Source organism: Hyposmocoma kahamanoa, unplaced genomic scaffold, assembly GCF_003589595.1.
Source record: "Hyposmocoma kahamanoa isolate Upper Pololo Valley unplaced genomic scaffold, ASM358959v1 66, whole genome shotgun sequence".
Taxonomy (NCBI): Eukaryota; Metazoa; Arthropoda; class Insecta; order Lepidoptera; family Cosmopterigidae; genus Hyposmocoma; species Hyposmocoma kahamanoa.
Genome location: NW_020653854.1, coordinates 26178758 through 26199686, shown reverse-complemented (window position 1 = coordinate 26199686; position 20929 = coordinate 26178758). Strand labels below are relative to the sequence as shown.

Genomic DNA, 20929 nt, shown 5'->3' with positions numbered 1-20929 from the left:
GGCGCAGTGGCAGTGCCTATCTTTGCGATTTAAAGCTCTGAGTGGCACTGCAACTGTTATGGACAGGCGTGTAGCTTGCCATAAGGCGACTTGTTCGTCCCGTCACTTGATATTGTAAAAAAAATTATAGTAAATACATAAACCGTTTTATCTACCAAACAGGTTCTCCCGCTTCTCCTCTAGTGACTCGCCTTAATGATACAAAAGAAATTTATCGACTTCTTAGATTGTCGCGACAGTTACGCATTGGAAATGAGAGTTTTTGTTTTTCAGATAATTGGAAGATAGTGACTGTCTAAATACAATAAAAGTTACAACAAAAATAGTTCCACTCCTAATTGCTACGTTTTATTTAATAATTTAAGTCCTACAGAGGCATTTCACCTGAGAGAACACTGCTCTCGGTGGCAGGAAACTGGTCGATGCCAAATAGCGACTATTTCCGAGCCGCTATGACCACTACAGGCTGCTACGGTGGATAACCGCAAGTAAATTTTAATGCTCTTGACTTAAACACGCGTAATATATTGCATTAACGGTTACAACGTATAGTGAATGCCAGCACAAGCGTAGCCACACAACACTTAAGATCTCGTCCTACGGCTGGCAACGCAAAACGGTGATAATTCGGAGAAAAAATCGTAATACAGTGATCCAGTATTTACTCAAGAATTGTCAACGTCATCTAACGGATTTTGATGGAACTACAAAATGCTTCATTATAGCAATCTATTTCATATTGTTACACAGTCGTAGTGTTATTTCGGGAATACTTTTTCTTTTTTAACCCACTTGAAAAAGGATGAGATTCTCAAAGGTGTGCCACGCGCGTCAGCCTGAGGCCGCCCCGGCTCGCTCGTGGCGCAAGCTCGCCCGTTCAAATCGCGGCGCGGAGCGGGCTTTGAAATCACAGGCCGTGGGAAGCATTGAGCAACAGCAGATCGCGATAAATTTTTAAGATTTTATTGAACTGAACATACGTAGTTTGTTTTACGTATTCATTGATAGGCACGTATAGGTTAATAATTTGAAACATTAGAACGCTGTCAAATACCGAATGAGCTTTAAAAGTATCACTCGCGCCACGCATTTGAAGATACCGATACGCGGCGCATCCGAACAGGCCGCCACGGCCGCCCCCTTCGCGCGGCGCGACGCGGCCTGTGCAACCATGGACCGTGGGAAACCGCCTTGAAAATTACATGAAATACTAAAATTATTAAAACATAACAAGTATGCCGTCCCGCTGAATGATATTATACTTAAATCATTGTTCTTGCCCCAATATTTTTTATTTCAAACCATATGATAAAATGCACAACAACAGCATTTCTTGGGATTAACCCCAATGCTTGCTTATTATCTTATTATGCACCAAAAAAAAATTTTTAATAAAGACGCGACATTTCACTCCAGTCGATAAAACTATTGGACGGAATATTTTGAAATGGTAAAACTAAAGTTGTTCGTATTTATTTTGTAGAGTTTTCGTTTTTGGAAAGATCAAACTTAATTATACATATCATAATATAATGGTTTTTCACTTGTTACAGAGTCACATTGTGTTCAGTAAAAGTACTTGGAACATAGCGCTGTAACTCTTGTCAACAGCCATATCCTGCGTTTATTTATTGAAATCTTGTTTTTACAGGAACGCGACGCGACCCATGGCTCACACAGGCCGTACATATATAATACGGCCTGCCCTAATGAGAATTGGGAACTTCACAAGTTTTAGAAGATTGCAAATTTGTAAACTACCTAGGGTCAGGCACACTGGCAATGTTTTGCTGCGTCGTTAAAGCAACTAAAATCAATCTATAAATTAATAAGACACATTATTTGGTTCAACGTGGTGATTGCGTACTGTGCCAAGTTTGAAGTCTCTACTGGTTTTTTTTATAATAGCAAGTGACAGAACGAACAAGTCGTGCTCCTGGTGGTGAGCAACACGCCTGTCCATAACAGTTGCAGTGCTTCTTAGAGCTTTTAATCGCAAAGTCCTTTAGGGGCACTGCCACTGCGCCCGTCACCCTGAGACATAAGTTGACAAGTCCCATGTGCCTGTAATTTCACCAGCGCTCTTACCTTTCAAAACTGGAACGCAGTAATGCTCACATTACTGCTTGGCGACAGAAATAAGTAAGGTAGCAGTAATTCTCTAGACGAGATCATTTACGAGGAGCTCTACTGTTAATACTTTTCGTGTCCGTTTTAGGAAACGAACAGAAACATAAATGTTTATAAACTTTCCGTTACTTGCTTTGAGGTTAGAAATCAATAATTTAATTAAGGTCCAAACGAACAATTTTGGTTGACCTAACCAAACTACAGTTGCTAGTTCTAGTTTAACTTGGTCTTTCCTCCCAGGTCTCCCCCCGGTGGTGCCTCGAAAACTGATTCCTATATCCATTTGCTAAGTCCTCTATATGCAATGACGTAAGATCACAGTCTAATTACATACACATAATGCCACGGATCAATAACAGATTCACCAAATAACTTATTTACATTAATTACGAACAAATTACAGAGTTATTATAGTATTTATCGCATAATATATTACAGATTTCGTCAATCAATAATACTTCTTTATCAAAATCCCTCAACCCTTCAGTCCTTCGCTTGTCTTACATAATAGAATTTTGTAAAAAAAAATGGAGAAAAATAAAACAAAAGAATTCTTTTTCTATATCGCACAAAAAGTATATCTCCTAGGTGCATCGAATTATTGGTCAGAAGACTTGAAACTTCCAAAGTCATTTTACAAAATTCATGACAATTTATTTTTAATAACAGATTTCATAATAATTCTGTTTATCGGCTCAGAGTGGCTTGCGCTATTCACTCAGAAGAATTTAACTTATAAACAAAGTGGTGACTTGTTCGTTTTTGCATGCTCTCACCCAATTCTGCATTTGTACAGTTTCTTTATGAAGTTTAATAAGGATAAAATAAGGTAAGTATCTAAGCGCATGTCTAGTACGCCAAAACTAATTCTAAAAAAGTTTCTGGAGCGATTGATACTAACGTCCTAATGTGTACTTTTTACTTTAACGACACTCCTGTTGTATTGTCACCGAATAAAAATGTGTAGTCAGATATTACAAAGAGAGTTTTAGAAATCGAGGACGAAACTTTCAGTAACTGTGTCGATGTACGTACACTACCGGTGCTCGCAGATGTTAGTCGTTCGGTTGACGTCGACAAATATTATAATGAAACGCACACGTCTCGCTAAAGAATCGGTCCTACCGAAAACAGCCGATTCTTGCCGGCCAGATTAGATTTCTGTCAACGGCAACGCGTAGGACAGAGGAATTCAGACAGGAAATAATTTGAAAGTAAAACAGGACGCCTGACTCGCGCCAGAACCGGTCACAAAATTGGTAAAAAAGTGTCTAATATTGACAATTGATCGTATTTGCGCCCAATAAACGGTGTACCTAGTAAAAGTCTAATGTGTGCGAGCACCGAAGTGCTTATAAGAAACCTGAGTCGTGTATGAGAATCAAAGATCTTATGTGGATCTACGCTTCCCATTATAAGCGTTTAATGGCGTCATTGTCAAATTAGATTATTTAATATACAATTCTTTCACTGCAAATATTTATTCCTTTAGTGAAGTATTACTACATCTGACAATCAATCTGAAGAAATCGTTCAACGACCACGACGTGGAAGAACGGATGATCAGGCGATCAAAGATTTACACTATGATATTTGTCATTATAGCATGCTCCACATTGCTGAGTTTCGGAGTCGATGCTCTATTGCATGGTATGTTTCCTTTAATATTTAAATTTCTAAAAATTTTATGACGAAGTATAGACTGCCTCTTCTGAAAATCTTCGCCATGTACTCTATCACTTATATTTAAATCTTAACCTTAAAATATCATAATCCAATCCACTCAAATTCAAACTCAAATCCAAAAACGAGTATTTCTCTTTCGTACTAAGTATGGCGCTACTATAGCATTACAAAATTCTTGACCGTGTTGCAGACGGCACATTCACGACAGTAATAACTGCGTGGCCGGACGTCGAAGATCGGAGCTTCGGTGCAGGTCTCGTTAGGATTGTCATCTATATTATTTGGTGGTATTTCGTTATCAGGTTTGTTTGTTTCAGTTTATTTTCGAATAAACTATTAACCTTATATGTTTTTTCGAGATTTTGTGAGATGTGTTAAGATCAAACTTGTAATAAATAAAAATAAAGTGAAAGATAAATTTAAGGAAAATTGATTAACACAGCTATTTAAAACAATCTTCGAAAAGATATCCCTAAATATTTGATTGCCTATGAGCACGGAATAAGTATTTGGAAAATTGTTAATGCTTGCCAATGATATTAAAAAGACCTCAACAGTATTTACCCGAAATAGATGACAGTGTACTTGTAAGATCCTATATAAATAAAGCAAAAGAATTAGAAGAAAAAGAACAAGAAGTATGTTTGATCTTTGAAACCTTCTATAAAGATTTGTAGGTTTGCACTGTACGAGGTGACCAATCACTAAATAAGGTAATGGTAAGCTACTCCTTAATCTTTCAGATTGATTTGCGTTTTCTGGGTAATAATTCCAGTGACAATTTTGCTAAGCCATCAATTCAAGAACTTGACAAGTTACTTTTACAGTTTGTCAGAAATATTCCATGGAGATGAAAGTCAGGACGAGAAGGAGAGGAAATATGAAGAGGCTTTTAAATTGGGAATACAATGGCATGCTGATACTTTAAGGTAATAAATACCCACTGCCACTGACGTATGACTTGTCCTTGGAAGTTTTTGCCGCCAGCTAGAGACATTGCATATCTTTGATTGCCAAAAGAAACAGTTCTAATGACAAGCAAGTCAAAATCAAAATTACTCAGCACTTAAACTACAGTTCAATAATTATTAAGCGCATGGTCTTGGTCACTGAAGATATAGATGATCAGAGTAAAAAAAACCGGAGAACCTTAGATGCATCAGAGAATAGACATTTAGAGAGACAACTACACGTACATCGAACAGATTTCTAGAAAGAACGAAAATACATTTATTTCTTTACCACAAATGACTATTCACAAAACAAGAACACTACGTGTAAAAATACATAGAGTGGTGCCAGCCGCGGTAACAAAAGGGTAACTGATTCGGTATGTGCTACAAGACGCAACGCGTTCCCAGTACTGATTTTCAGTGAGGTCACGGTATCAATCATTGTTAATATAACTGTAAATACGGTTCCTTCCATTATTACACTGTTTGAAATCAGTAATCATTCATTTAATTCACAAATTGCAATCGTTCCAGATGTACCAGGCTCTGCCAAAATGCGTTCTATTTTGTATACAGCGGACAAATTTTACTTAATGTATCAGTTATCATTCTCCTCGTTGTACAGCTTGTGGTAAGTTAGTCCAGCCCAGTCAATTTGCGTGCTGAAATTTCCACTAAGGACTTTTAAGTAAAGTGTAGGCCGCAAACTGAACGTCAGCTAGCAGCGACGCGATGGAGACAGCGATGCGGACGGCGGGCGGCGCGATAGGAATGGCCTGTTCGCGACGCCAACGATCACATAGTTTGCATAGGTAAAGTGACGTAACAAGAGTGTGGGCGCGATTTTGATACTGTGACGTGATTTTTTATAGTACTTAATAATTTTATTTATGGACGCAAGAAGACGTGAATCCGTACTACAAACAAAGAAAGCAAAAAGGTGAGTTTCGCCGAAATTACTAAGACCAAAGACAAAATCCGGATAAGTGCTAGAATGACCGTGGAAATGTTTGACTATATTATTGCAAATGTCAAGTCAGAATTAGAATCACACTCTAATTATGAACGAATAGAAGAACGAATATTCTTCTCCTTATATTGATTATTAATCCTTTTATTTTTATGGTCGATATGTGTGTTGTTTATATATTGATGGTCTTCCTAAAACTGCTGAAATTATTTCCTCCGACGACATCTCTAAATTTGATTCTTCTAAATATAGGTGTTAAACTTAAGTCTAAGAAAAAAAGTAAGTTAAACTTAAACTTAAGTCTTAAGTGACTATTCGAACGCCTATTCACCGCTTGACAGGAACGCCATACTCGTGTACCATCGCCCGTGCCACTGCTGTCCAGAACTGGATAATGCAAAAAGGCATTTTGATCCAGTTGCGCAAGCCGCCGCCGGCACCACTGTCTCCATCGCTCATACATACGACGCAATAGTCGTTAATATTATTTTTCTTTCGGGCAAAATTGTTATTTTTCCATGTGTTCTTGCATAATAGATAGAATAGATACTAATATACTGGGCGTTCAACGGCGCGCGGAGGGAAAGTACCTTAAATACTTTAAGGTAAATAGTAAATTTATAAGTAAATAGAAAATTTTGCTGAAATAAGACTTAATTTTGATTTTAAAAACAATTTGAACTAAATTAAAAAGTGTTTAAATAATCGCCTATCTGAACCGGGAATCGAACCAGCCAAATGTGAAAAAAAACCTGTAATTTCACTACATCGATCGAAAGTCTCAATCACAAGAATTGTTTCTTCTAAATAACATAGGATCTTAAATAAAGGGAAGACCTTCACGGTCTTTCATGGTCATGTAACATTTTTAAATTATTTTGTTGTAATTAGCCAGCCGCATTGTGACTGTGAACACACAAATATACTTACAACTAGGTACTGAAAATTACATACTGTCTGATTATTATTTTATCATGCACTTACGTGGCGCGCACTATAACTTTCCGGAATGAATAAGAAAAAAATACTATAAATGGTCAGAAATGAATTTACTGTTTCTCAAAATATTCTCCGTTAGCGTTAATGCACTTTTTCATACGAATGAACCAATTTTGAAAACATTTATGCCACTCCTCCGTGACAATCTCTGAAACATATTTTTCATACTCTTCGACAGCCTCTTCAGGTGATGAAAGTCGTTGACCGCGTAACTGGTTCTTAATTTTTGGAAATAAATAAAAGTCACAAGGTGCCGGTCGGGACTGTGCGCGGGATCGCTCATAAAGTCAACATTGTTCACCTTCAAAAGTTCATTTGTCTGTCTGGCCGTGTAAGAACTGGCATTATCGTGGTGCAAGATGATACGGCGTTTACGGTTATTTTTACGGAGTTTGTCAATAACTTCCGGCAAACAAATGGCCGTGTACCAATCACTATTTACGGTACAACGATTCTCCAAAGCAACAGTAGCCACGTCTCCAATTTTATTAAAAAAAAGAAGCAATGATCCGGCTCGAAATGTTTCGGCTCACCTCGAAAGACCCCTCGATTCCTGCTTTGTTTTGGGATCGTAACTATAAATCCATGTTTCGTCACCTGATACTATGTCCCACACCAAATTTGACGCCCCTTCGTTGAACCTGGTCAGCATGGCATTGCACCAAGTGACGCGATCCGTTTTGTGAGCCTCAGTCAAATTATGTGGGATCCATTTTCACACTCAAATGTTTGTGTAGTATTGATTGTATTTGACTCATGCCTATGCTTAAAGAACCTCATGGTATGTCACATACCTGTCTGTTTTGATCATACGGCGCACAGCATCGATGTTTTTGTTGTTCACAGCAGTGGACGGGTGACCATCATGAAATTCGTCACTGAGATTTCACACGACCGTGTTTGAATTCTGCAAACCAGCTATAAATAGTCGTTTTGCATGGTGATTCATCGCCAAAAGCAGTTTGAAGCCGAGCGAAGCTCCGCTGAGCTGGTTAGTTACATTTAAAGTCATAGAAAATCATACTACAAAAATTTTCACGAGTTAAATCCTTGGTAATGTAGACAACCAATTTCTAAAATGACGCCACAATGTAAAAACAAGTGCCAGTCAGATGAAACAAACTGTATTCTACAGCCAAAGAGTTCCACTTTCAAATGTTGTAATGACTTTTTAAATATTGTTTATGTAAATGGCCAGTTTCGGAAACTTATAGTGCGCCCTTTGTATAATATCTATTTCTCAAGTTTGTGCTCATTAGTAATACTTGGAAAATAGTTTTTTTTTTTATATAATATCAAGTGACGGGACGAAAGAGTCGTGCGCCTGATGGTAAGTTACACATCTGTCTATAATAGTTGCAGTGCCACTCAGAGCTTTAAATCGTAAAGATCTGAGGGGCACTGCCACTGCGCCCGTTATCCTGACACATAAGTTGGCAAGTCGCATGTGCCTGTAATTTCACCAGCACCCGTATCCTTCAAAACCGGAACACAGTAATGCTGACATTACTGCTTGGCGGCAGAAATAGGTAAGGTGGCAGTACTTCCCTGGACGAACTCTTTCACAAGGAGCTCTACTGCTATTAAAGTTGTTGTAAAGTCAGAGAAAACACTATATTAATTTTCCAGAACATATTTCACATTAAATGTTAAATTTCATAGTCTTCCTTTTATTTAAGATGCTGTGTTATTTAGAAGAAAACAATCCTTACGATTGAGGCTTTCGATTAGTGTACTAAAATTACAGGTGTTTTATTTTTCACATTTAGCTGGTTCGATTTCCGGTTCAGACTTTACGGAATTGTTTTTAAAATCAAAATGCAGTCTTCTATCAGCAAAATTTTCTATCTGCGGTATTAAAGGTACTTTCCCTCCGTGTGGCATAGCCGTGGTATGCACTGTAATCGCATTGTGTGTTACATTCTGTAAGACACTCAGATTTTGATTTGAAAATCAGAAACAACGAGGACAATGATATTTTAGATGTCCGAGCGAACGGTAACGAGCATATTGGCGAACCTAATCCTGTTCGCGTCAATGGTGGTTGGCACTGGATGCCTCATGTGGAACGCCGGAGACGTTACTGTCGAGGCGAGTATAGTTAAGTTTTTAGAGCTTCTACATACCGAACGCGGTTTGTGGATGTAGTTTCATCAAACCACGTCGCGATATATGAAAGAAGTCATTTTGAGACAGTTCAAGTTTTGCTCTTTACATTGCAATATTTCACAATTCCCTCGATTGAGAAAAAAAATATTCCAACAATTTTTATGATCTTAAAAACTTTACATCAATTTACAGTGCCGTATATGTAACAGAGTTATTTTACATGATGTGTTTTCCTGTACAGGCGTCCAAGTTACCAACGGCGATGTTTCAATCCGGCTGGCATAACTGCAGAGCACAGGCCTCACGTCGCGTTAGACCCCTGGTGGTCATTGCTATGTTGCATAGTCAGGTAATTCACAAAATCAAAAGTGTCATGTATTTTAGAGTAGACCTAGAACATAAAAATATTGTTTTATTAAAGAAAAAGTTTTTAAGCAGTTTATTGCTGGCAGGTTCCCCCGTTATTATGGTGTGTCGTTGTTGCAAATTTGAATTTACGAATTTGAAAAACGGAGAAAAGTTGTGATTCGTCATTGTTTTTAAAGAAATAAGGGAGCGTAAGGTGCAAGTCAAAACGAAATAATTTCAATATTTTTTTATTAATTGTTTTATTTAGCAATAAAGGAGTATTACATTGTTTTTCCTCTAAATTTAACCAAATTTCTCGAAGGAATTATAAACACTGCGCCTGAAGTAGCCGTACAAGCTTTGAACTTTTACAGCCCGGACTTAGTCAGCGTAATGTAAGTACACAACTGCATTTCAGTCGTTCCGCTGTTGAAAGGTTATAACCATCGGTACTTAGAGACTGGGGGGTATGTTCGCCGTCAAGGAAGACCACGATTTCGAGTGACAACGGAAAGGCAAGATCGATTTATCTTCACGACGAGCTCACGAAATCGTCAACTGACTTCAGATCCAAGAACAGCTTCGAGACTTTCATGGAGTGGCTGTTAGCGCCAGAACTGTGAGAAGGAGACTTATAAGCCAGCGAATGGGCCCAAATTGTCACGAGTTCATCGAATGGCGCCAATTTGCACGAGAACATTTGCATTGGACTCCACGTCAGTGGAGCCAGGTACTCTTCACTGATGAAACTAAGATTATGGTCTATGGTAATGATGGAAGGAACAAGGTCTACCGAAGACAAGGAGAGCGTTTTGTGCAGTGTTGCATTGAAGAGAAAGTGAGCTGTGGCGGGGGTTCATGGACAGTCCGGGGAGGAATGTCCACCGAAGGCAAAACTGCGCTAGAGATGACAGGCCGCGGCTGCCACCATTAAATGCCGACAGATACATTCGCCAGTGCCTCGAAATTCATGTAATGCCATATGCTGGCTTTGTAGGCCGAGATTTTATTCTCATGCTCATGCGCGAAAATAAAATCTCGGCGCTCTTGCGCTCTTGCGTTGTCATCAACGCAAGAGCGCATACTGCAAGAGTCGTCACGGAATACCTTCATGACGTCGGTATTACTACCACGCAATGGCCAGCACGAAGCCCGGATATCAACCCAATAGAACATTTAGGGGACGAGCTAAAGAGGCGTGTTCGAGCTCACCACCCAGCCCCGCAAACCTTACCGGAGTGGAAAGTTGCCATTGAGGAAGAATGGGAGAACATTCCACAGCACTTCATATTGACGTTAATTAATTCTATGCCAAATCGCATGGCGGCCGTTGTCAACGCTCTTGGAGGCAATACAAGTTACTATATAATAGACATTTTTTCCGATAAGCCACTGTTTTCCTTAAAATTTCTTTACTAGAATTTCATTTCACAAAGGTGAATTCAAGACTTGTGACACTTAAACTCGTTTTTCCCTGGTTTCACAAAATCAAATTTTCAACAAGGACATACCGAAATGACGTTTAGTAAACCGGCTTCAAAATTGCATTAAAGTTTTTGATCAATCAAACATATTTTTTAAGCTTAAGGCATTTAATATTAAAAATGCAAGGTGGCTTAAAATATGTGTCCGGAAGTGTAGATTGTTCATTTGTGGTTTCTATAAATATAATTAATTTGGTAAATTTTAAACCTCTCATTATAAGCATTTCATTTGGTATACCATTTTCGCGCTGGTAGCCTCAAATATAGACATCAAAAATCTAAATATATACAGAAGACCTAGATAATAAAATATATAGAGATTTAATTAGAGATAGAATAGAACTGGCCAAGTGCCGCATATATTTCAATCAATATTTTTTTATGAAGATTTTATGGCCCAGTTGCAAGATTTATGCACACTTACATTAGAATAAAAAAAACTTTTGGGCCAATTTAACCAATCAGGAGGCAGCGTTTGAGTAACGTCGAAGGTAACATCGTAATTGATATTGTAATTATCAGCATTACGACGTTTTTTTTTTTGAAACTCATTATAGTTCTGTGTAAACGTTAATGAAATTTTTCAGCTCAGTGGCGAGTACCGGAGACAATAGAATTTTGATTCAGAACTAAAAAGAACGATTTTAAGATCTGGTATATGAAATTATAATTGACAGATTAAATTACAAGAGTAGAAAATACATTTTTAACCGACTTCACAAAAGGAAGAGGTTCTCAATTCGACTGCATGATCGTTTTTTTTGTCTTTTTCTTTTTGTATATATGTTACGCGATAACTCCGGTATTTGTGAACTGATTTTCATGATTCTTTTTTTGTTGGAAAGGGGGCACTTCCATAGTGGTCCCATTTTATTTTAAAGAAATCATCCACCTCGAAGGGTGGCTGTTCACGCATGAAGATTTACTTTTATAAATAGCGCCTAACTTTAATTTAGGAGCAATTACTTTAATGGTTGATTTTGCTATTTCTTCCGTTCAAGGCGTTTTTCTCTCAATATACTTTGAGTAGCGTCGTAGTGAGAACCTATTTTTATTATCTCCAGCGTCAAGTCCTGTATAGTGGCGAACTAGGGGATATTTCAATAAAACTTAACAAATAGACGTAATTCCACGTACTTTTGAGGTCGGTTTTTTTAGTACTCTGTACTGAGATTATTAATACAATTAACAATTCTTTTTAAAAGACATGAATACGAATTTAAAAGTTTTATTACTTCAACTAAAACAATATTATGGAATAAGATTTGTTCATTACTAATAATATTAGTTCAGTATATAGTATTACATTTCTCCACAGGTTACCGTTATAGATGTAAGCTGCCTTAGGGTACAATCATTGACTTACAATTATATGGACGTCGGGTCCGCGCTAAAAAGTGTCCGAACTTATACGACGTTAAAATCGTATACAGAGCGTCATTCACGCTTCAGTCTTCGTTTGTTCGACTGACAGCGAAGCAAGCAAAATTAGACAGTACTGCGGTGACATTACAATTTAAATTCAACTCTTTTTCATATTCCTTTACATGTCACTACGTTTAAATAGGTTGACATGGGACATTTTTTTCGTGGTTTTTGTATTAGACCCGTAGTCCATTTATTTGTAAATCAATGGGTACAACGAAAAAACTGCAATCTAAAAATATTACTCTTTTACAGAAGGCTGTGCAACTTCATTGTCTTGGAATAATTGAGATGTCTTACGAATCCTACATATCGGTTGGGAACTATATTTTTTTAAACTGCTCATATAATTGTTGATATAAAAAGCAAAGTCCGTAATAGACAATATTGTTTCAGATTATCAAGATGTCGTATTCCGTGGTGTCCGTGTTATATTAGTGATGTTATTCTGTACCCGAATAATTGTTATTCACTTCACCTAATGTCTAAATACACCAGCATTAATGTATTTAAATACAAATTAATTAATAAGAACATATAATTCACTAATTAGGTCATCATGAATAGAAAAATTAGTGACATCAATTAAAACTACAACGCACCAGTGCAATTACCACCTTATTACATTACTACAATTTTTGCAATTATGGTGTTATCGAAACAATTCCTTGATTAATATTAAATGGAACTTGTTTGAGTAGTAAGGATAACTCATGATATACTTGCCTGACATGCATCGAACGGAGTAAGTATTCAGTGACATCAAATAATGAACGAAACAAAGATTACGATTTTTTCTTTTTTAAGGTCTAATACATGGAAAATACGCAAATATTCGTTGAGATTAAAAATGTGGATATTTCACGCTGTAAGGATCTTTCGCTAATTACTATTATGATTCGGATAAGTTACACTGTCAAAGAAACTAGTGGAGTAATTTCACAAAAAATAATTGAATATCAATTCAATAAAAATTTAATTAATACAGTGAATAGCGACATCTCTCGCCAGGACTGGTAGCTGTAAAGGTACTAACTGGGTGATAAATCTTTCATAGATTTCTCATAGATGGCGCTACGACTAAAAAGTCGTTGAAAAACCAAATACAAACACAACGCAAGCACATGGAAAAATTCGTGAGGTCCGCTGGTTCGTTCCGTGGCTTAGTTGGTATAGCGTCTGGCACGATATGCAAGAAGACGTCGGTTCGAATCCGACCGGATCGAAGGAATTATTTCTAAGTGTTCGATCTTTGCATTAATAATTATAACAAAATATTATTTGCTTATGCGAACAGCCGAATTTAAATTTTTGATATTAGTGGTGGATGGTTTCCAATCATGGACACTAAAATATGAACAATCAACTACGTAACGCACGAAATAGTTTCTTAAATAAACAGAGGTATATGTTGGTATGAAAATGTCCACGATTGGATAAAAAGCTAAACTACACTTACAATAAAAGCTTATTATATATTAACTTTTTAATCTGATCATATGTGTTTTTTGCCATTGATTTCAGACGGTTGTAAAAGTACAACCACAATTATAGGCTGGCCAGATGTAAATAATCAATGTAAAGCTGCTGGTGGGTAGTGAAAATCCTCACATTTAAGGTCAGGCCACACAGACGCGGTATAGCGGGAAAAGCGTTTCGGGGGCGGACCTGCGGGAAGCGAATGCGTGCCGGGGCATGCCACACAGCAATCCCGAGTGTAGTTCGTGACGGGACAGCGGCACGAAGGCGGCCGGTGTGACACCAAAAGCGTCACGCCACATTTCATTTTCAACACAAATAAAGAAAGGTCCATGTCACTATCGGATAGTGATGTAGAAGAACATCTTTAAACTTTTGTATGGGGTGTTAAAGTTACCTTGAAAAAAAATCTGCTAAAAATTTCAAGAAAAAATTAAATACATATTTTTTTAGTGCTGAAACTAGAGTGTACTAGAGTAATTCGGGCTTTCTTTGGCATTGTGCTCATTAGCTGGGCTGTTTCCGGTTACCGTTACAAAAACTAGAACAGCAAAATTAGCAAATTTGTAATTGTAGTACTTAAAAATGGGGTACAGGGCGTACATTTTCAACATTTTTCATTAAAATGCTTATATTACAAAAAGAAAATGACCCCGATTTTTTAAATATTTTTTTCTGGGTAGTTACAAACTAGGCAACATTCTGTTCCCAGGTTATCGTTGAGTTTTGGGACACTCTGTATACTTACTTTGAAGGTTTTGAATCAAACTATTCATATGAACAGAAATTGTTTATTTAAAAACATTTAAAAAATTCTATAATCTTAACACAATTAACTTGAAACTATTTTTTCAGTGACTCACTGGGCATTTTCATTATGACAAATAATAGGTATATAAGATTTGTAGAATCAACAATAATAATTGCATTTAACTACTGTACCTACTTACTTTATTATTAACAATCTATATACGTAATTAACTTGAAACTTCTTTTTCTATCAGTCCAAATGGGCATTTTTATTTTAATAAATAATAAGTAACCTATCTAAGATTTGTATAACACCAACTATTTTGTTTAAGTTATGTATCTACATAAGTGCATTATTTTGAACAATCTTAACATAGTTAACTTGAAATTTCTTTTTCTATCTGTCTCACTGAGCATTTTTATTTTGACAAATTATTTGTCATCTGATTATTTTGAATTGCAATTGAAATTAACTTGAAACTTCTTTTTGTAGCAGTCTCACTGGGCGTTTTTATTTTAACTAATAATATGTATCTATCTAAGATTTATGTAACAACAATTGTATTTAACTTATGTACCTACTTATATTATTTTGAGCAATTTTAACAGTTAACTTAAAACTTCTATTTCTAACAAACTCGCTGGGCATTTTTATTTTAACAAATAATTAATAGGTCCCTATCGAAAGTTACATTATTATGAACAATCAACAATCTTAACACAATTAATTCAAACTTCTTTTACTATCAGTCTAATGCTGGCTTCCTACGGCCCATGATTTTTTATTTTAACAAATAACAGGCATCTTAGATTTGTAGAATCAACAACAATTCTATTTAATTTTATGTACCTACTTAAATTATTATGAACAATGCATAATTGCAATTATACTTAACTTATATACCTACTTATACACTCGGGAGCAATGAATCCGAGTCACTAACATAAAAATCAACATCTCAGAACTAACAATGCAAACTTATTCAAACAAAAAGTGTTTTGTAGACCATTCAATACTCTAATAAAAATTATAAAACTCCTTGGTTGCTACTTATTAAACTTAACTGTTTATTTATTTAACTTTTTATTTATTAAATTAGCATTCATCATTTCTTATTACATTTTTTATGTTATCATTATCACAGCATTAATTCAGTACCATACCTTTTGGAATTACCCTGTGTAGTTTAGTCATCAACTATATTACAGGTACCATAATGGGAAACACAAGTCTTCAGGAATTAGTTGCAATGAAACTGGGATACTTTCTTGATCGTTATTACTTGTTGTGCTAATTACGGTAAATTAAGGAGATTGTACCGGTGCTACTGAAATTTGATTTTCTTCTAGGTCGTTCAGTTCAGCTTCTGTAAAAATGTGTGCAAGTTTCAATTTGAATTGTGGGTTTCAGTTTTTTAAATGTTTCTGCATAACTAATGAACAGATAATCTACGGCGTCATGTTTTTTTCTTAGAGAAGAGAAGAGGTATCTCACAGTTGATTGTTATTGATGGAGGGAGACGTTTTCCACAACGTATTCGGCCAGCTAACACAGAAATGGCAAGTCTATAGACGTTTCATGCAATATGATATTGAAACGACAATAGAAGTTGTCAAAGTCACGTGTTGTTTACACAATTTCATTAAAGTAAGAACGGTAACAATGCGGTTCAACAGAGCGATTCTCAACCAGTTGAGGCCAATGAACTACTTCCAATTCGTACAAATCAAAGATCGTCTGATTATGCAATTGAAATCAGAGAAAAATTTGGCAATTATTTTAATAATAATTAAAAATATACTCACGATCTTGATTTAGCTCCTCGGAATTGTTTCCCAAATAATTTCTATGTTTTTATAATTTCTATCACTTGTATTAAATAAACTGGGGTATGATTGCACCAATGATATAAGTTTTTCCGTCGAATTCATCTTGAAACTTGATTAAAATCAATTAAAACACATTCCCTAGTTGTAAAAAAATACAACGTCCAAGCCCGCTGAAGCCCCGCTCCCGGATCGCGCCCCGCCACTGACGCGCTGTGTGAACGGTTGCATAGAACTCAATGTATTACAACACCCGCGACCGCACCCGCCCCGCGGAGGCCGCGGCCGCGTCCCGCGCCCGCTCTGCCTGTTTGTCATGGCGTGCGGCCCCGCACCGCGCCGCCTCGCCCCGCGGCCGCCGCGCCTTTCAGTGTGGCAGGGTTCATAAGAACTGGTACATTACAAAAAATCCCGCGCCCGGAACGCTTCCGCGGCCGCCTCTGTGTGGCCAGAGCATTATAGCTCGGTGGATAATTACGCTAAAAGTCAGTCGTGTCTTATTTATTTGCCATCCCTGTAACAATCTGTTTCAGTCATCAATTCAAAGAATCTGAGCAGAACTTAATGATATTTTCAATGGGAATGAGGACCAAACAAAAAAAAATAGCATGAGCATACTTGCTTATGAGCAACAATACGCCGTTGTTCTTTTCGTTTTCCTTACGTTGAAAACTCGAAATATATTTATATTTTAGAAACAATTAGTTTGCTTGTGCTGTTTAGATACATGCGCGCATGAATCATCAGCCGGAAAACGTCCACTGCTGAACACAGGCCTCCCCCAAAGATATAGAATATGAATATTTATAGTTATTTAAAATGCGCAACTTCAATTAGATGCACTAAGCTAGCTCAGAAAGCGCTTGCTGTCGTATTTGGTAGACAAATCGCCAATGTTTCAGGGCTTGGTATTCGTTTGTTAACTTTGTGGTTACTCCATACTTAAATATCATGTTGAAACATATACTTGATAATCAGCATTTTAACAAACATACTATTTTGTGAAAAATATATTTTAAATTAATGAGGAACATGGGCCGGACTAATTTTCCCGCTCGCACCACTCTTACCAAATAAAAAAAAGCGAACTATCAACGATTATCTCATCCAGTGCTATACCCAGCAGTGGGTGCAGTCAGGCTGTGTATGACGATGGTGATTAACTATCAACATAGACTGGTTCACAGTTCCAAACTAAAAAGATCGGTCAACTATTAATACCGTGCAGGACGGACTAGTTCATGTCGGTCAGTGTAGGGAATATATTCCTAATAGTTCATAGTTCATGAACTATACAAGCCATGAATTGGCTAACTACTGCGAATTACATTGCGTATCAAAGTATGTATATTGGTAAAAAAAAAGCGTAATGGTAAGAACTATAAAAGTAGCACTTAAGTTTCAGGACGTAGACCCCTATGCCTATGAAGAAACGCGAATTGCCAACACAACCTTGAACTGATGCAGTTATTGATTTTCCAGGTTTACTACCACGCACCCAATAAATATTTCTCATAATTGACTGTTACAGCAACATAAAGAAATCAAAATTACGAAATCCATTATATTCAAGGAAACCGTAAACGTTCTATAGTTTTCCCAAACTTGGTACCCAGTCAGTATGTCACCATTACATCGAACTATGAATTTAAATCCTTCTACTCGGAATTTGGCATTAGACTTACAATTCAATGCCATACTGGCCACAACAGAGCGGTGAGGTCGATATACCAAAAGTCCGCTGGAGGGACAATCTTCTATGTTATCTTATGATGTGCAATAGCACCCCATACACAACTATACATACAAAAGAAGAGATATACGTGTGAAAAATGACGAGACAGGTCAAGAATTAAGAAGGAGAAAAGAAAATAGAGAAGCAATGGCAAATTCATAATGAAGAGGCAGGTCAAGGTGATAACAATGTAAAATAACTTAGGTTATGTTTAGTAGATTGTGATAGTTATATAGTAATAGTTATATTGTAGTAGTTATATAGTAATAATTATAAAAGTAAAGTAAAACATATATATTAACATTTTTTATTAATTTTACTGATAGGGAGAGATATGGTGTATAGCCAAAATGTACCATAGACAGTAGACAATGTAAGTTACGCTGCTACCCGCCGTTCGCCCCATTATAACACTAAACAGTGGTGTGAGCGGACGTATCGTATGCGTACGTGAAGTATAAAAACGTTGTTTTATTGAGTTAACTGATGACCTCACAAAAACAATTCATTGTCCATGCAGTTTACGTTCCCCATCCGAAATCCGTTCACCTTTTCTTTCATATGTTAGCGTATCGTGACATTATTTTATTTTATTCTGTTAGAAAACTTACTTTGCGTCATTAAGAATTAGTTTCATCGAAATAAGAAATAAATCTATGTCATCATCATCGATGTCAACGGAGCGCTGACAGGCGGCCGCCATTACGAAAAGCATCTTTGACTAGAACAGACGTGTTTTGTTTTGTTGGGAATTATAGTGAAAGATCTATAATATATATTTAGATCTATAATATAATTTGTAACAGTCACTGGAATCTCATTTCTGTCTACTTAGAAGATTCCCCTTACATAGTAAAATCATATCATGACGTGTCATTGGCCATCATGATGACGGTCTCAAATGTCAACATAAGTAATTCAAAGAAATTTAGTCCGTGACTAAGTTTTTTTATATTTTGTTACATTTTTAAGAAATTTCGTGTAAGTTCTATTATATTTTCAGTTTCATTATTATTTGTTATGTTTTTAGGCTATATAGGAAATTGTCAATAAATGGGAAGGTGTCGGAACTTGTTTCGTCATATCTCAACGGTAGAATTCAGAAAGTAGACATAAATGGAGTGACTTCTTTGCGTTCTCCGGTAAAAATGGCAGTTCCGCAGGGCTCAACACTTGGACCTTTCTTATTTCTGATTTATATTAATGATCTGTCATTCTTTGTTAAGGATTATTGCGAAATAGTATTGTTTGCGGACGACACATCCTTGATTTTTAAAACAGACAGACATGATATTAACTATGACCATATTAATGATACCCTCTCTAAGGTAGTTTATTGGTTTAATGCTAACAATTTATTGCTTGATGCCAAGAAGATAAAATATGATAAACTTGAATTACCTTGCGAGGGTGTGACCTCCTAGCATCGTCATCCCACCTTTTTATCGCCTTTCTCCGGTTCCTGGCCACTCATATTTAAATTTAAATTTTGAATTGTTTAATGTTTCTTTTGCCTGGCATTCTGATTTTGTTCGTTCCATTGTCACTCCCTGTCCGATCGCGGCAACGAACTCTTCTCTTCTTATTTTTTTGAGCCGTTTACCAGTTACCAAAAATCTCTTACATATCTTCTTAATAAACATTTTAAAGGTCATAAAAATTGTTAAAACCGGAATAAATATTCATAAAACTGGATTTATTACCACTAGTTCTTTATCATTTTGAATTTTGAACTTTATGCGTACTAAGCAAGATGTATGGAGGTAGCGGAGGCTACTACTACTCTCCTGGCCACATTACAATTCTACTGAACATTCCAAGCGGTACCAGCATCAGCGGTACACGCTTTCAACCTAACGTAAAATCGACTAGTCCGAGCATAGAAATAAACGGAGAAAAGTTAGACCTTGTCAATAAAGCAGTCTTTTCGGGAGTAACCTCAGATAGTAAACTTCAATGGTTTCCATATATATCTTCCCTGGCCAGTAGATTAAGCTCCGTCGCATACGAAGTCCGCAGAATACGTGAGCTTACCGATGTTAGTACTGCTAGACTAGTTTACTTTAGTTACTCCATAGTATAATGTCCTACGGGATTCTCATGTGGGGTAAAGCGGCAGATATTGTAACCATATTTGTATTGCAAAAACGAGCTATTTGTTTTGTGTACCGTCTAGGCTCTCGGGTATCTCTCAGAGAAAAGTTTAAGGAGACTGGTATCATGACTGTGGCATCACAGAACATTTACTCAAATATTTCATATGCCCGTAAAAATATACATAATTTCAATAAGAAAGAAGATATCCATAATATTAACCTTAGTCCAAACTCTAGGTACCACGATTTCGTTTAACCAAGGTTAACGACTCTTTTATGGGGAACTGTATACGTTTTTACAATAAGATTCCGGAGCATATATTAAGATCATCATTTCCTAAGCTTAAAAACTACATTAAAAATATTTTGATTGAAAAGTCATATTACAAAATTGAAGACAACGTGTTATATAAAGATGTATGGAAAGACGACACGGCTCCAGAATGCACACAAATTTTAATAAAAGCGTATTCCATAGCATTTAAGGGTCGTATTCCACAACTCTACTCAATGCTCAAGTCAGAACTTAAGTATGATTTAAAGCACTAGAAATCATACTCAAGTCCTTGCTATCAGGGTCGTATTTCCAGTGCTTGAAATCATACTCAAGTCTCCACTAGAGCATTGAGTAGAGTTCTGGAATATGACCCTGAGTTTATTTCAAAAGAGCAATCCCTAGAGTTTCTTGCTCGTTCTTCTCAGGGAAGTCAGTGTAGTGAACGAGCAGTAGCTTAAGTGTGACGTTTTCACGTGTGAATTTATTTTACATAAGGAATAAATTATCTTTGACTTTGACTTTGAAGTAAATACTAGAAATATACTATTGAATTTTTTTGAATAGTTTAGTTTGATTTTCCCATCTACAGAGTATTGTTGATAAATTATTAGCATGAATGTAATTGCAATTTTTAAATTGTATTTTTATCATTTTAATATTT

General features: G+C 36.5%; 1 protein-coding gene across 1 annotated transcript; it reads left to right on the top strand.

Annotated features, from left to right (window-relative positions):
- The first annotated feature begins 2657 nt into the window (after positions 1-2657).
- LOC113232090 lies at positions 2658-12542 on the top strand. The gene is made up of 9 exons (XM_026466717.1): positions 2658-2959; positions 3623-3782; positions 3997-4118; positions 4560-4745; positions 5304-5400; positions 8722-8829; positions 9089-9196; positions 12360-12419; positions 12501-12542. Exons 1-9 carry the CDS (start codon positions 2658-2660, stop codon positions 12540-12542), a joined length of 1185 nt encoding a protein of 394 aa, XP_026322502.1.
- Positions 12543-20929: the final 8387 nt, after the last annotated feature.

Excerpts from the sequence above, each read along its gene's own strand:
- LOC113232090 (XM_026466717.1), top strand. The coding sequence starts at position 2,658 with ATGGAGAAAAATAAAACAAAAGAATTCTTTTTCTATATCGCACAAAAA. Across the intron at positions 5,401-8,721 it reads TCCTCGTTGTACAGCTTGTG|ATGTCCGAGCGAACGGTAAC; the intron begins GTAAGTTAGTCC and ends ATGATATTTTAG. Across the intron at positions 12,420-12,500 it reads CTTACGAATCCTACATATCG|ATTATCAAGATGTCGTATTC; the intron begins GTTGGGAACTAT and ends ATATTGTTTCAG.